Genomic DNA, 18,196 nt, shown 5'->3' on the forward strand with positions numbered 1-18,196 from the left:
CACACCAGTCCAGCTGCCAAGGCACCCAATGTCTCTCCTCCTCCCTCCACCACCTTCCAGTTCAACACGTGGATGAACAATACAGGCTACCACTGTCTACATCCCCTACTTGCCCCGCACCTACCATGCACACCTCCACGTACCAACTGCTATCTTCACCTCCCCCAGCCCCCACCTTCCACCAACTCCCCAGTCATCATGGACTCACTTTCACTACCGAGCAAATGAGAAGGGCTCTGGGGAAACTCAGACATGGCAAAGCACTGGGGCCAGATGGTGGGAACCTCAAGGTCCTGAAGGAGCATGCTGAGCAGCTGTGTACATTCCAGCACATAATCTGAGTCGCAGCCTGGAAAGGGCCCTAACTGTGTGGAAAACATCATGTGGTCCAAGTAATCCAAAAATCTTGAAAGACTACCGTCCAATAGCCCTGACATCACACATCATGAGAACCCTAGAGAGGCTAGTCCTGGTTCACCTCCGACCCCTGTTCAGATCAGTTCTCGATAACCTGCAGGGAGCACATTGGAGTCGACGATGCTGTCATATACCTGCTGAACAGAGCCTTCTCCCATTTGGATAAGCAGGGCAGCACTGTGAGGATCATGTTTTTTTGAATTCTCAAGTGCCTTCAATAAACATACAGCCCTCATTGCTGGGGGAGAAGCTCCGTTCAATGCAGGTTGGTACTTCCATTGTATCCCAGACAATGGACTGACTGGCAGACCACAGTTTGTGCAGCTTCAGAGCTGTGTGTCAGACATGGTTATAAAACAGCACTGGGGCCCCACAGGGGACTGTATTGGCTCCCTTCCTGTGTACCCTGTATACCTTGGATTTTAGATACAACACTGAGTGATATCATCTGCGGAAATTCTCAGATGACTCAGCAATTGTTGGGTGTATAAAGGGAAGACGGGAGGATGAATACAGGGCCCTGAGGGAGGACTTTGTCAAATGGCGCAAGCTGATTCATCTGCAGCTCAACATCTGTAAGACAAAGGAGATGATGATGGACTTTAGGAAGACTAAACCTGCACTGCTCCATGCTACTACTGATGGTGAGGACTTACAGTAACTGGCGGTGCAGCTGGATGACAGACTTGAGTGGAGCACCAAACAGAGGCTGTGTACAAGAAGGGCCAGAGTCGCCTATACTTCCTGAGGAGACAGGTCCTTTGGAATATGTGGGCCTCTCCTTCACATGTTCTACCAGTCTGTTGTCACCAGTACAATCTTCTATGCAGTGGTATGCTGGGGCAATGGCATCAACACGGGTGATGCCAACAGGCTCAATAAACTGATTAGAAAGGCTGGCTCAGTTATAGGAGTCGAACTGGACACACTGGAGGCTGTTGTAGAACAAAGGACCCTACGGAAAATCCTGGATACTCTGGAGAATGTTTCTCACCCTCTGCACGCCACCTTGGCTGAACAGAGGAGCACTTTTAGTAATAGACTACGACAACTGTGCCATTGCAAAGAGTGCTATACGAGCCGAACCATGAACCCCACCATAGCCACAGAAATCAATGTCGCTGCACTTTACTGCTGCTGTTGGGTCACGGCACTGAGCTGAAGCAGGTGATAAATACTTTATGATCCCAAAGGAAAATACAGTGGCACAGTAGCATTACAAGTACACAGATATACAAATAGTAGAAGAAAGAATAAAAGGTACCTCAGTCTAACAGCAGGGGGTCGTCACTTCCCTGGCTATAGATTGACTCATGCAGCCTAATGGTCAAGGGCAAGAATGACCTCATACAGTGATGACAGCAGCAGCATGGCACAGCAACGTTTATTTCTGTGGCTATGGCGGGGTTCATCGTTCACCTTGTGGCAAGAACATGACGGCAACAAGTGTGCTTGTCCAAAACAGGCACAGTCTAATGAATGCTGCAATTTGGTGTAACCAGAAGCCACTTGATGGGTCAATCTCCATCATGACAGTAAGTTCCCAGCTCAAACTTGGCACTTAGCAGCAGCCGGCCATAAAGACTGAAGAATCATAGCCATTTCTAAGGCTGAATCATGCCAGACAATATGGACCTACTAGTATTTTGAGGCAACTATTTGTCACAAAATTGTGGGGAAATATACTTTGAAAATTTGTTGTCATCCCTGAAAATTAATCCCAAAGGCTAATATTTTAGCAAATCAACAATTTCAGTGATTAAGATTTACAAAATTTGCAATCAGTTTAAAACATGAATGCCATTTGCAATGTAAATTGATACAAATGGACGTGTTAGTAAAATCAATGTCCTCTGATCTAGAATGTAGCATAATTGGAGGTTCGTTCTTCTCAGGATTTGGCTATTCCAATTTTGTTAACTGAAATGACAAGGAGGAATTAGAAAGGTATGACCACATTAATGAGGCAATATTATAGACAATCCAACTGTCCGTGGGATTTAGAAGGACAAATTTGTCGAGAGACTTTTGCAAGAAACGTAGAAGATTATTATAGTAGGTGATTTTAACTTACCACAAATTGCCTGGGAATCCCACACTGTCAAAGGACTAGATCGGATAGAGTTTGACAAGCCTGTTCTGTAAAGGGTCCTTAATCCCAACGATTGTATTGAAATCCCAATGAGAGAGTGTGCAATACTTTATCTCCTATTAGGGAATGAGACAGGGCAGGTTACAGACGTTTCTGTGGAGGAATACTTTGCTGGTCCGTGGCTTGAGATGCAAATTGGAGAAAGACCAACTTTAATTGCATCAGAAAGGATCTGGCAAGTGTGGATTGGGACAGGCTGTTTTCTGGCAAAGGTGTACTTGGGTAGGCGGGAGGCCCTCAAACAAGATATTTTGAGAATACAAAGTTTGTATATGCCTGTCAGAATGAAAGATAAAGATAACGGATTTAGGGAACCTTGGTTTTCAAGAGATATTGAGGCCTTGGTTAAAAAAATGCAGGTCCGCAACAGGTAGGAACAAATGAGGTACTTATGCAGATTCAGAAATACAAGAGAACACTTAAGAAAGAAATCAAGAGAGCTAAAAAAAAAGGTATTAGGGTGCCCTAGCAGATAAGGTGAAAGAGAATCCCAACAAATTCTACAGATATGTTAAGAGTAAAAGGATTACAGGGGACAGACTGGTCCTCTGGAAGGTCAGAAAAGTATTCTATGTGTGGAGTCAAAAGAGATGGGTGAGATCTTATACCTTGCATCTGTATTTACTCGAGAGACGAACACAGTCTAAAAAAATGAGGCAAAGCAGCAGTGAGCTCATGGACCCTATAAGGATTAAAAGGAGGAGTTGTTTGCTGTTTTAAGGCAAATTAAGGTGGATAAATCCAGGGCCTTACAAGGTATTCCCTGTGGGAGGCAATTGCCAGAGCCCTAGCAGAGATATTTAAATCATCCTTAGCAAACAGGTAAAGTACTGGAGGATTGGAGAATAGCTAATGTTTTTCTGCTGTTTAAGACTCTTAAAAATAAACCAGGAAATTATAGGCCAGTGAGTATGATATCAATAGTGGGAACATTATTGGAAGATATCCTGAGGGACTGGATATACGAGTACTTGGATAGACATGGACTTATTAGGGATAGTCAGCTTGGCTTTATGCATGACAGGTCGTGCCTAACCAATCTAATAGTGTTTTTCAAGGAAGTTACCAGGAACATTGATGAAGGTAAGGCAGCTGATGTTGTCTGCATGGACTTTAGCATGGCATTTTATAAGGTCCTGCATGGGAGGTGGGTCAAGAAGGTCCAGTCACTAGGCATTGCATTGATGAAGGTAAGGCAGTTGATGTTGTCTGCATGGACTTTAGCATGGCATTTTATAAGGTCCTGCATGGGAGGTGGGTCAAGAAGGTCCAGTCACTAGGCATTTAAGATGAGGTAGTAAATTAGAATAGACATTGAACAACAGGAATTCTGCAGATGCTGGAAATTCAAGCAACACACATCAAAGTTGCTGGTGAACGCAGCAGGCCAGGCAGCATCTCTAGGAAGAGGCGCAGTCGATGTTTCAGGCCGAGACCCTTCGTCAGGACTAACTGAAGGAAGAGTGAGTAAGGGATTTGAAAGCTGGAGGGGGAGGGGGAGATGCAAAATGATAGGAGAAGACAGGAGGGGGAGGGATAGAGCCGAGAGCTGGACAGGTGATAGGCAAAAGGGGATACGAGAGGATCATGGGACAGGAGGTCCGGGAAGAAAGACGGGGGGGGGATGACCCAGAGGATGGGCAAGAGGTATATTCAGAGGGACAGAGGGAGAAAAAGGAGAGTGAGAGAAAGAATGTGTGCATAAAAATGAGTAACAGATGGGGTACGAGGGGGAGGTGGGGCCTAGCGGAAGTTAGAGAAGTCAATGTTCATGCCATCAGGTTGGAGGCTACCCAGACGGAATATAAGGTGTTGTTCCTCCAACCTGAGTGTGGTTTCATCTTTACAGTAGAGGAGGCCGTGGATAGACATGTCAGAATGGGAATGGGATGTGGAATTAAAATGTGTGGCCACTGGGAGATCCTGCTTTCTCTGGCAGACAGAGCGCAGATGCAGGATCTCCCAGTGGCCACACATTTTAATTCCACATCCCATTCCCATTCTGACATGTCTATCCACGGCCTCCTCTACTGTAAAGATGAAGCCACACTCAGGTTGGAGGAACAACACCTTATATTCCGTCTGGGTAGCCTCCAACCTGATGGCATGAACATTGACTTCTCTAACTTCCGCTAGGCCCCACCTCCCCCTCGTACCCCATCTGTTACTCATTTTTATGCACACATTCTTTCTCTCACTCTCCTTTTTCTCCCTCTGAATATACCTCTTGCCCATCCTCTGGGTCATCCCCCCCCCCCGTCTTTCTTCCCGGACCTCCTGTCCCATGATCCTCTCATATCCCCTTTTGCCTATCACCTGTCCAGCTCTCGGCTCTATCCCTCCCCCTCCTGTCTTCTCCTATCATTTTGCATCTCCCCCTCCCCCTCCAGCTTTCAAATCCCTTACTCACTCTTCCTTCAGTTAGTCCTGACGAAGGGTCTCGGCCTGAAACGTCGACTGCGCCTCTTCCTAGAGATGCTGCCTGGCCTGCTGCGTTCACCAGCAACTTTGATGTGTGTTGCTAGAATAGACATTGGCTTTGTGGAAGAAGCCAGAGAGTGGTATTAGATGGTTGCTTCTCTGACTGGAGGCATGTAACTAGTGGAGAGACACAGTAATCAGTGCAGGGATCTGGATAATAATGTGGTTAACTAGTTCAGAACGGGGAGATAGGGTCATAAAGAAAGCTTATGGCACATTAGCCTTCATAATTCAAAGTATTGGGTACAGGAGAGGGGACATTATGTTGAAGTTGCATAAGCTGTCGATGAAGCCTAATTTGGTGTATTGTGAGCTGCTTTGGTCACCTACCTGCAGGAAAGAAAGGTTGAAAGAGTAGAGAAAGTTTACATTGATGTTGCTGGGACTGGAGGAACTGAGTTATAAGGAAGATTGACCAGGTTAGGATTTTTTTCTTGGAACGTGGAAGATTGAGGGGTGATCTGACAGAAGTATACAAAATTACAAGGGGTATAGATGACTGCTTCCATTTACCCTTTTTTCGAAGGTTGGGTGGCCTTTTTTCAAGGTCTACAACTAGAGGTCATGGGTTTAGGATGAAAGGTGAAAAGTTTAAGAACATGAAGGGAAACTTCTTTCTTCAGAGGATCTTGAGAGTGTGGAATGAATTGCCAGCATAAGTATACATGCAAGCTCAATTTCAATGTTTGAAAGTTTATTTTGGTACATGAATGGCAGGGGTATGGAGGGCTATGGTCTGGGTGCAGGTCAATGGAACTAGGCATTTTAAATGTTTTGGCATGGACAAGATGGGCTAAAGGACCTGTTTCTGTGCTGTACTTTTCTATAACTTATTATGTAACATCCAATAGCAGTAGTTAATATTATATCACACTGTGTTCAGGACTTATGTATCAACACAAAATTCTTACAGGATTCAAGAGAAGGTAAATGATGATTCCCTAGACCAAGGAGTCTAAAATTTAGGATAATACCTTTAGGACTGGAATGAAGAGAAATTTCTTGAAGTTAATGAATGTAATTCTCTAGAGTGGAGAATCTATTAACTGCATTGAAAACTGAAATCAATAGATTTATCTATTTTGGAGAAATAAACTCTGATGTTGGGGCAGGAAATTGGTGTGGAATAACCCCATAAGACATAAGAGCAGAATGAGGCCACTCAGCACATCGCGTCTGCACTCCCATTCCATCATGAGTGATTTATTATCCCTCTCAACCCCATTCTCCCGCCTTCTCCCCATAACCCTTGATGGTCTAATCAAGAACCTATCATCTTCCACTTTAAATATACTTAATAACTTTGCCTCCACAGCCATCCATGGCAATAAATTCCACAGATTCAAACCCTCTGGCTAAAGAATTTCCTTCTCTTCTCTGTTCTAAATAGACATCGCTCTATTCGGAGGTTGTGCCCTATGGTCCTAGACTCAACCACTATAGGAAACATTCTGCTCACATCCACTCTAATATTCCATAGGCTTCAATGAGATCCACCTCTTATTCTTCTAAACTCTAGCAAGTACAGGCCCAGAGCCAACAAATGTACCTCATATGTTAACCCTTTCATTCCCTAAATCATTCTTGTGAACCTTTCTGGACCCTTTCCAATACTAATGCATCTTTTCTTCAATAGAGGGCCAAAAACTGCTCACAATACTCCAAGTGAGGCCTTACCAGTGCCTTATAGAGCGTCAGCATTACATCTTTACATTTATATTGTGTAGTCTTCATGAAATAAATGCTAACATTGCATCTTCCTTCCTTACTACTGACTCAACCTGCAAGTTAACCTTCAGGGAATCCTGCACAAGGACTCCCAAGTCTCTTCGCACATCTGATTTTTGAGATTTATGCCTTTATTCCTTCTACCAAAGTACATGACTATACACTAACTACACTATAACTCCACCTGCCACTGCTTGGCCCAATTTCCCAATTTGTCCAAGTCTTTCTGCAGGCTCCTTGCTTCAACACTACCTGCCTCTCCAGCTCATTTTGTATCATCTGCAAATTTGACCACAAAGCCATCAATTTAGTCATCCAAATCATTGACATAAAATGTGAAAAAAGCAGTCCCAATACCAACCCCTGTGGAATATTGGTAGTCACTAGCAACCAACTAAATTGGGACCACTTTATTCTGACTCTTTGCCTCCAGCCAGACAGCCATAGATGGATGGAATGGATTAATTTCTGAAATGTACACAATTATGTAAAAAATGATTCATGTAATCTGTTAATTCAAGTTTATTTAATTTGTTTTGTAATGTTATGTGCCGCTGCTACAAAAAACAAATTTTCATGCCATTCATACCCTGGGTATGTCTTCCCATGACAATAAACTTGAGATGGATCGCTTGATCAGAATGTTGAAGAACTGTTAAAGGAACAGACTTTTGTAGATCATGTTCTGTGCAGTAAGAAAGGTTTATTATAAGAAAAACTTTATTGTGGAGGCCCCTACTAAAGAGAAGATGTTAGAATTTTAAATATGAAGGCAATGCAATTCAATTCAATTGGAAGTGCTGCGTGTGGTATGTTGCAGAATTATATGACGAGGTAGAAAATAGCTAGTCTGTAAAATTATTTCTAACAAATTAAGTAAACACACAACTGGAAATTGCTATAAGAATACATTACAGGAGAAAATACATTTACAAGGCTGATAAAGCTTCCACCAGAAGCAATAAGGCTCAGGAATGATCGTCTCAGAATTCAGCAATAAGATAATCATGAGGAAATAGAAACGATGAGTAAACCTGAAAGGGACATAAAAGCAAGCAGTAAAAATTTGTACTGACATGTAGAAGTTTAGGGTGTGTCAGTGTGGATCCCTGACAGAATGGAGGTTTCATAATAGGAGGATGAGGGCAATGTCAAGAGAAATTTACATAAGACAAAAGTTTATCAAATAAAGTACTTCAGAAACAAATATCATGTACAGCAGAAATTACTATTAGTAAATAATTACCAATAGAGGTTACTGTCTAAAAACTGAAATCTCAAGGACCAGTTTAAGAGGATCAAGTTTTGAAAAAGGTGGCAATGGAAATAATGAATGCAGTTATGTATTGTCAATATTCTAGAAGTAAGGTTCTATAGAGTGGATATTGGTTGATACGATTCAACTATTTAAATGAGAGTTAAAGAAATCAGGAACTACTGTTTTGTTAGGACGCCTACTATTGGTAAAATGCTCAAAACTTAATGGAGAGAACATCAAAAATACAACACTCACACCCCTCTTTATGTTGGTGGCACAGCAGTGGAAACTGCAAGCAGTTTCTAACTGCTGCGACTGCACATCTCTCACGGTTTTAGGACACATTCTCGAGAAAGCTAACACCTATACTTTCTGAGGATGTTAAAGAGAGCTGATCAATGCACACCAACACTGAGGAACTTCTACAGAATTGAAGGATAACAATAAATGATTTTGAATCTTGAAAACAATTGAATAGAGAAAACATGGGGTAATGAAAGGGAAATCGTATATGGCTGATTTATTGGAGTTCTGAGGATTTATAGAGTAGAATAGATGAGGAACATTGTGAATATTGAATTTTCAGAAGAATCCCAATATGGTCTCCCACAGTTTCTGAACAAGGTTATTAGTTTTAAATTAAGGGTAATATACTGGTGTGGATTGAGAGCTTTTTCAACCACCACAAAGCAGTCGAAAAAAACTGATCACTCTCAGGTTGGCAGAACATGATTAGTGGCAGGTTATGTGTAGTAACAAAGCAGAAAGGCTTCAAAGGTATACAGACAAGCTGACTAAGCAACAGCGTGTAAAACTGAGTACAATGTCACAAATGAGATTGTCTACTTTGGCTTAAAAAGTTGTTTTTAAAAAGATTAGGAAATATTATGTTCAAAGAGACCTTGGGGCTCTTATAGTAAATACATGCATGCATGTATATGTATCTGGGAAAGCAAATTATTAGTTAGCCTTTATTGCAAGAGAATTTGAGGGCAGGGAAGACTTACCGGAATGATACATCACTTTTAGATATCCTGAACAAAAGGGCATGTATTTAATGTTCACTAGATTGGCTCCTAGGATAAGTCTGCCGTAAGTGATAGAATAGACCAAGTCTCTATTCAGAGGAGTTTAAAAGAAGAAAAATGACAAGTGACCTCAATAAGTCATCTAAAATACTTAAGTGATAGCGTACAAGCAGAATATAATTTCTCCTCAGACTTCTAAAACTAAGGGACAAAGACTAAAACAAGGGGTAAACCGAAAGGGAAGTTTCATCAGAGGGTGGTGAATCTTTGGAACACACTCCCCAGAATATTCTGCAACTTTAGTGATTGAATACTTTAACACACAGCCGAAGATTTCTGAGTATTAGAGGAATCAAAGGGTAGAGGCATATGGGAGGAAGATATCACTTGAGGTAAGAGGTCAGCTATGATTTTCTGAACGACAGAACATGCTTGAGGGGTGGAATAGTTATTTATTATGTTCTTATATGTGCAATTAAAACAAAAATTGGCTACCACTTATGTAGTCATTTATATCACTGTAATTTGTATTGGCTACCAACTTTCTTGCATTTAAACAATGATAAATCTTTAAAGATACATTATTACTTCTTAAGTATTAAGCAGTGCACAAGTTTGCTTCAGTTTTTATTTATTTGGAAAAATAACCAAGTAGTAGTGTAGACAGAGAAATCAAATATATGCAGTTTTTTAACAGGCTTTTGAATCCAAGCATTTGGAATCAGGTGGCAAATAGAAAAATGAATATCAATCTGGTAGAAGTGGGAAGTAGCATTTCAAAAGGGATTGGTGTTGATACCAGTTTTCCTAACTTACACAAATGATTTGAATTCAAGAATTCAAAATACCACTTCATTATTTGCAGGCAGCACAAAATTAGTAACTGTACAAAGGTGACAAAATACAGAAGGTGACAAAATAGAAGACATTAATAAACATAGAATGTACGTAATTGTTAAACAGATTTTAATATTTTTAATTTCAAATGTGAGGATGTGCTTCTCTGCAGGAAGAATGAAATTGTTACATAATATTTGGACAATAAAATACAATAAATTAGCAAAGGCATCCAGGGGTACAGGTAGACAAATCACCAAAAGTACTAATGAAGGTAATAAAGGCCACAACAAAAGTTCCAGCAATGAGGTTTGTTTCCAGAGGCTAGTTTAAACTTGTATTAAATTCTGATCAAACTGTGTACTGTGCACATTTATCTGCATATATAAGATAATTAGATTTTAAGGAGCAAAACAATACAATTCAGGAAAGCTTTTTAAAGGGTGGATTTAGACTATTACTACAAAAGTTAAGATTGTTATATAAATATTATTCATGTTTCAATTTTGAAACACTAGTCCGTTCAATAGTTTTTAATCTCTGATTATTCATTCGTTGCTGTAGCTGCAAAAGAACTTTGACTCTTCTGTGTAGAGAAAAACCTGTTTTTACATTTAATTGCCACCTTATCACTTTTTAAATATTTCAATTTATCTATATTCGTCAGCAAAAACTTACAAAATCTAGGCATATTTATATTCTGAATGTTCAATTTTATTCATTGTCAGAACGCACAAGAAATAAGAACATAAAAGCAGAGCCCCCCAAGCCTTCTCCACTATTCATATTTAATCCTGTGCCTCAACTCCATTTTTTCACCCAAAGACATACTTGAGCTTGAAAAGGTCAGTTGTAAATATAGTAAGATTGTACTTCTACACCCATTAGGCATTTAAAAAGTATACGTACTTGCAACAGCACTGTACAATGAATACCATTGCACAACCTTTTAGGTTTAATTTTTATTCAAAAAAGTTACTGTTTCATGACATAAATACAAATCAGAACAGTACAATGAACAGCAAAATATTGAGGACAACAGGATAAGGTAAATATAAAACATTTCAGTTGGTTGAAAACATACAGTTTGAAGAACTGCCTTTACAACGAAATGCACTTTTTTTAAAGTAGAAAAGTCTGCTTTCATTTATTTTTAAAAATCATATATACAATCCTCAGCAGTTTTTTTTTTAAAATGCAGTGGTGTGAGGAGCACTAAAGGCGATGCTGCCAAATATGAGCAATGTTTTTAAAGTGTGTAAAAGCAAGCTATTCTTCAGAAGACAACCATTTATTTGTGGCATTCTAATGAATTAATAATAAAATCTGATGTAATTGCCAAGCTTTTATTTTGACAAATAAAGCCAAATATTTGTCCAATTGAAATAAACTTAAGTGTTATGCAGCAGAGTGGGCTTGGGGGTTATGCACTGAAGCAGTACAAGGCATGGAATGATTTAAAGAAAATAGCATAATAGATGAAAGACAACCACCAAGAAGTGTCATGTACATTGTTTTTATTATAAGTTAACATCAACATAGAGTTGATAAAATAACCAGCTGCCAGAGTACTGCAGAACAATGTTGAAAAGCGTTCTATGAGTTATTAGAAACTTTATTATAATTATGACAGAAATTTTACCATAAAAATTAAAAACATGAACCCAAATTTAAGGAATAACATAAATGGGTAATTTTCTTGATAACTAGTATCTTCAAACTAATTTACATTATTAAAACAAAATGTACTATGACCAGCTGTAGTTCATTTAACCTGAAGATTGCTTGCAAGGACAGATGTGAATAAAATATAAAATACAAATTTAAAAATTACTTAAGCATGAATATTCATGCTATTTTAGACGCTGTTAATTTTTTATTATAATTTTTAAACCTCGTCCTTTTGTTTGGAATTTCAAAGTATGAAAAACTGAACAAGATTCGCAATTATAAAATCAGCACCAATCATATATATATTTTTATTTAAAATTTAGTTCCCTATTCCCAAACTTTATCAAGTCAAATAATAGTTTAGAGAAACTTTCAAACATACTACACCAAGCTCATTTAATCAGAGACACAATACAGTGGCACTACTGGAAGGAATTTAACTTGCTTCCATAATTTTACAGTCTCTTAAAATATCAATTTATCAGGCAACAAACTGCCTCTTCAAAGCACTTAATCTAGGTGAACAGTGAACAACTCCAATAAGCATTCTCCTGAAAGGAGAAAATCTGTACAGTTTTAATAGTTTAACTGCAATAACCAAAATATTTCTTTTAAAACTACCTCTTATTTCATTCATAAAAATGACATTTCCTCAGAACATTGAGACCCCAAGGACCTAAAAGGAACAGAAACCATAGCTTTTGTTAGAAATAATTTAACAAGTACAACAAAAATTATACTCATACTCAGTAGGTTAAGCATCATCTGTGAAGAGAGAAACAGTTCTCGTTTCTGGGTAATGATCCTAAATTAGAACTAGGAAAAATATGAAACAAGTGAGTTTTAAGTTGCAGAATGAAGTTCATACTGATGATCGGGTGAAATTCAAATGCCCAGATGACAAATGGTTTTTAGTGCCAGAGGAGGAAATGACTGCCTGTTAATTTCATCCAATATGTCTAGAGGATGGCAAATTGAGGGAGATAAATCAAGACAGTAAAGAGAAAAAAAAACATGGGGCAAAACACCACAGAGCTGAAGATCTGAAATAATAGAATACTGGAAATACTTGGAGGATTAAAAAGCATTGCGGAGAGAACTCTGTGCTAATATCACAGGTAGAATGAATAACATAAGAATTTGCCAGTTCTGACACAAACATGGAAATCTGGTTATGAGTTATGCCTAGAAACAAAGTACTGGTCTCCAAGTCTAAGTTAGACTTTGATACAACATTGTAGACTGAGTTAAGAATGAAAATTAATGGTCACTGTCACAAATTGAATACAGGTGTTCTGCAAAGTGGTATACTACTCTGGAATTAGATTCTCCAATTAGAGGAGATCATATTGTGAGCAACATACCAACTCAAAATAAGTTGTAACTTTCAGGTAAACATCTCCATTTAGTATGCAAAAATCACTCTGAGCTTTCAATAGCCCCTTTAACATCAAATTCCTCTTATGATCTTTATTCTAACAAAGCCCAATGTAAGCTTAGAAAACGGTACCTGAACATCACTTGAAGCAGACCCTATAGCAGCCCTTTGAACTCAAATTCAACGATATTAGCTAGCCAGTTTCCTATATATGCTGAACTGGTACAGGTTCTGCTGCAAAGTCATTCACAGAAGCAACCTGAAGTATTTCCATAAAAACAAGGAATTCTGCAGATGCTGGAAATTCAAGCAACACACATCAAAGTTGCTGGTGAACGCAGCAGGCCAGGCAGCATCTCTAGGAAGAGGTACAGTTGACGTTTCGGGCCGAGACCCTTCGTCAGGACTAACTGAAGGAAGAGCTAATAAGAGATTTGAAAGTGAGAGGGGGAGGGGTGATCCAAAATGATAGGAGAAGTCAGGAGGGGGAGGGATGGAGCCAAGAGCTGGACAGGTGATTGGCAAAAGGGATATGAGAGGATCTTGGGACAGGAGGCTCAGGGAGAAGGAAAAGGGGGAGCGGGGGAAACCCCAGAGGATGGGCAAGGGGTATAGTCAGAGGGACAGAGGGAGAAAAAGGAGAGAGAGCGAAAGAATGTGTGTATATAAATAAATAACGGATGGGGTACAAGGGGGAGGTGGGGCATTAGCGGAAGTCAATGTTCATGCCATCAGGTTGGAGGCTACCCAGACGGATTATAAGGTGTTGTTCCTCCAACCTGAGCGTGGCTTCATCTTTACAGTAGAGGAGGCCGTGGATAGACATATCAGAATGGGAATGGGATGGACATATCAGAATGGGAATGGGATGCTATTTCCAGTATTGTAAGTTTTAGATCTTCATTTACTGTGATTTTCAGTACCTTTCCTTTCCTCTCTGCTCCGTTTGTTGATTTACACTTCTCCACACAGACGAGTTACGAATGATAAGCATTCAACTCCATTTTAAATGGCTTCAAAAGCATTCTCATCTGTATAACTGGGGTCTCCACATGATTCGAAACACACCGCACATTCTCTCTGCACCTCTCTACCTCTGCATCTGAAAGCACACTTGTTTTCGCACTTTAAGTTCTGACAGTGGTTCATTAATTCTGTCCTCCTCTCCACAGATGTGACCTGAGCTGCAGTGTGTACCCCTTGCATTTTCTGTTCAGGCTTCCATTTCTCTACAGTGTTTTGCTCAGAAAGTAAATATCAGGACAATCAAATTGTACCACTTACGCAGTCGTTCTGCATTTAATGTGTTAATTATTTCCATTTACAATTTTTGTGTTGCTGTAATATCCACTGAATATTTTGTACGATTAAGAACTAATGAAAAGAGGCCAAATAATTTAAAAGATCATTTGTTAATTATTTTCAAAACAATTCAAACATTATAATTCCTCACGAAGGAAATTTCTGTTAAGAAATCATTCTGCAAGTGTTAACAGTCAAATTACAAATTAATTTTTTTTTAAATGCCAGAAGTCCTCAGGAATGTGTCCTCTTAGAAACTAATGCCACTGTCAGTTATCCTTAGTACCCTTTTGCTGTATACTAGGCATCTTACTCAATCACTAGCCTGATATCAGAAAATGAGACATCAAAACCATGATACTATAACTTGCAAACAGTTTTACAATTATGGTATCTTTACCCTGATATTTTTAAGTCTAATTTAAAACATGCTATCCAGAAACTTTCACTGCAGCATTAAAACTGTTCCATTGAAAATTGCTTAATATATCTAATCTAGTTTAGTTTAGTGTACACTTTTGCTATTAGTAAAATGAACAAGAACTATTATATATATAAATTATTACAATCACAAGATATTCTGTAGATGCTGGAAATCCAGAGCAACACACACAGAATGCTCGAGGAACTTAGGTCAGGCAACGCTTGAGGAACTCAAGTCAAGCAACATCAATGGAAATGAATAAATGGTCGATGCTTCAGGCTGAGTCACTTCTTCAGGACTGGAAAGGAAGAGGGAAGATGCCAGAATAAAAAGGTGGGGGGCGGGGGGAGCAGGAGGAGACTAGCTAGAAGGTGATAGGTGAAGCCAGATGTATGGGAAAGGTAAAGGGCTGGAGAAGGAATCTGAAAGAAGAGGAGATTAGACCATAGAAGAAAGGGAAGAGGGGCACCGGGGGAAGGTAATAAGCAGGTGCAGGTAAGAGAGGAATAGAAGAGTGAAAGAAGAGGGAATTTCTTTTTAACGGAAGCAGAAATCGATGTTCATGCCATCAGGTTGGAGGCTACCTTATCAAAATATGCTCCTCCACCCTGAGAGAGGCCTCATTGTGGCAGAAGAGATGGCCATGGACCAACATGTCTGAACTGGAAAGGGGATAGGAATGAAAATGATTGGCCACTGGGAAACTACACTCTTGGCAGTGGAGTGGAAGTGCTTGACAAAGTGGTACACCGGTACAAAAGATGACCCCAACAGATTCGCTGGTGAAGTGTTGCCTCACCTGGAAGAATGGTTTGAGGCCTTGAGTGGAGTAAGGGAGGAGGTAAGTGGATTGGTGTAGCATCTCTGTTGCTTTCAGGATATGTGCAGGAGGGATGAATGGACAAGGAAATCATGAATCATGGAGGGAGTGTTCCCTGTGGAAAGTGGAGGAGAGATAAATGATGTGTTTGGTGGTAGGATCCCACTGAAGATGACAAAAGTTGTGGAGAAAGTTGTTGGATATGTAGGCACATGGGGTGGTAGATGAGGACAAAAAGAACACTAAACCTGCTAAGGTGGCAGCAAATAGGGTGAGCATGGGTGATACAAATTATTAGTTAGGTCTTCTCATTGAATTGAGACTCACCGAGTCATCCATTATTGAGGCAGGATCAAAGAAATCTGGTTTCAATTCATTTCTTTCACGTCTGTTCTTGGATGGTGGCTAAAAAGAAAGAATTTGCAATGAGAAACTGCTTAAATTTTCTAAGTAACTTAACCCTCTTATCTCCCTGTATCTTATTACCAGATCAATGTCGATGGTGTCAAAATCCATGCCTTCATTGAGATCTTCAATACGACCCTCAGATGACATCATTACATCTTCAACAATTGGCTCTTCATCATCCTCCATCAATCCTGTTCCACGACGACTATGAAAAAAATCATCTGTAAATACTCTAATGATTACATCATTTCCCATTATCCTGACTCATGTATAAAGAATAAAAGGAAAGGTACGTCGCATCCGGAGTTTCTCCGGTTAGCGGACAATTTCCCTCCACGCCTCTCTGACGTAGTGTGGAACCGTGTACGAGGCAAGTTACAGCAGTGGTTTGTCACTGCCTTCTGCCAGGTGAGCTTCCAAAGAGATCACCAGCTCGTAACCCAGCGCGGATGGACAGTGTGCAGGGGAGTGGCTGGATTCGAAATCGGGACCTTTCGTCCCGAAGTCCGGCACTAATGCCACTACACCACCAGATGGTCTGGATAAAAACGCAGCTCAACTATCTAATAAACATCAAGAGTCTTAGGAATAGATCAGACTGAAATAATATGTTTTCGATCAACAGAAGTTTATCATTTGCTGCTGGTGAACAGCATAAATGGCTGTGATGCTTTACTCCCTGAGGAGCTCAGCACCTTTTATGCATGCTTTGAAAGAATAAAACTACACCTGTACAAATCCCCCAAGCATATGGTGACTCTGTGATCTCAAATATCAGAAGCTGACATCAGAAAAAAACCTTCAAAAAGGTGAAGGCCCCAGTGGTATACTTGGCAAGGTATTGATAACCAAACAACTGGCTGGAATATTCAAGAACATCTCCAACCTCTCACTACTGTAGTCAAAAATTCCCAACTGCTTTAAAATGGTATCAATCATTACCTCAAGTAGAGCATGGTGAGCTGGCTCAACTACTATCATCTGTTAGCACACATATCTACTTTATCACAGCATATTTGAATTGGTCATGCCTAGAATTAAATTGTAATTCAGCATTCAACACCATCATCCCCATGGTACTAATTAAAAAGCTGCAAAACCTGGGCTTCTGTACCTCCCTTTGCAACTGAATCCTTGATGTCTCCATTGGGAGACCACAATCAGTGCAGATTGGTAATAACATCTCACTGACAATCAACATAGGCGCAACTCAAAGATGCATGCTTAGCCTGCTGCTCTACACACTACACTCATGACTGTGGCTAGGCACAGCTCGAACAGTGTAATTCGCCAATAACACGACTGTTGTTGGCAGAATCTCAGATGGCGATGAAGTGGTGTACAGGAATAAGATAGAGCGGCTAGTTGGGGGTGTTGCAGTAACAACCTTGTACTCAGTGTTAATAAGAGTAAGGAATTTACTGTGGACTTCAGGAAGAGGAAGCCAGGAGAACATGCACAAGTCCTCATCAAGGGGTTAGTAATGGAAAGGGTAAGCAGCTTCAAATTCTTACATGTCAACATCTTTGTACATCTATCCAGTGACCAACATACTGACACAACTACTAAGAAGGCATTCCAGTGCCTATGCTTCATTAGGAATTTTAGGAGATTCGGTATATCAGCAGAGAAAGGGAAATGTTAAATGCTACAAGAAAATCAATATAAATCAAACCAGAAATCATACCATCAGGGAAAAAGTATAGACAGTTTACTGACTTTGCTCAAAAAAAATTATCATGCAAAATCTTATTTAAATGTTGTCTAAAAGACTCACATAGCATGTTGCAGGTTTGATCTTAATTTAACATAATTCATTGCAGCTCGTTCCTGTTGCCTTGCTTCCTCTTGTTGCCTCTGGGCAATCAACCAGGACATCTGACTACTGGAAAAAAAGTAAAAGAAATATTTATCAAATTGATTCTGAATTCAGAATTTGTTTCATTTCATGATTTAAATGAATGTTCTTCCAGACCAAGAATCCTATACAACATAACTTAAGCAACATTTATGTTGTTCAAATTTCTTATGGAGACTTAATTTTTAAAAAAATTATCAACTGAGAAAAATCAACCAAAAACTTGACTGCATAATGCTCAGCACCAGTTGCAACTCCTCAGATAATGAAACACTCCACAATTCAAATGCACAAGATCTGGACAATATCTAAGTACTTGGCTAAAAGGTCAATTTTTTTTGTCACTAAAGCATGGGTTCCCAACATGGGGTCCACAGATCCCTCAGTTAATGGTAAAGCTGGATGGCATAAAAAGGGTTGGGAACCTCTGCACT

General features: G+C 39.8%; 1 protein-coding gene across 6 annotated transcripts in view; it reads right to left on the reverse strand.

Moving 5' to 3' along the window:
* Positions 1-9,662: 9,662 nt before the first annotated feature.
* stag2b (STAG2 cohesin complex component b) overlaps positions 9,663-18,196 on the reverse strand; it is a 176,725-nt gene continuing 168,191 nt past the window's right edge. For all 6 annotated transcript variants that reach the window (XM_063060945.1, XM_063060944.1, XM_063060942.1 and 3 more), the window contains 4 exons: positions 17,682-17,789; positions 15,983-16,109; positions 15,824-15,901; positions 9,663-12,248 (listed from right to left, as the gene is read on the reverse strand). In XM_063060945.1, the coding sequence (XP_062917015.1) occupies positions 12,225-12,248; positions 15,824-15,901; positions 15,983-16,109; positions 17,682-17,789 (337 nt within the window). In that variant the 3' untranslated portion in view covers positions 9,663-12,224. The remainder of the gene's footprint in view (positions 12,249-15,823; positions 15,902-15,982; positions 16,110-17,681; positions 17,790-18,196) is intronic.

This window comes from Mobula hypostoma, chromosome 10 (genome assembly GCF_963921235.1).
Source record: "Mobula hypostoma chromosome 10, sMobHyp1.1, whole genome shotgun sequence".
Classification (NCBI taxonomy): Eukaryota; Metazoa; Chordata; class Chondrichthyes; order Myliobatiformes; family Myliobatidae; genus Mobula; species Mobula hypostoma.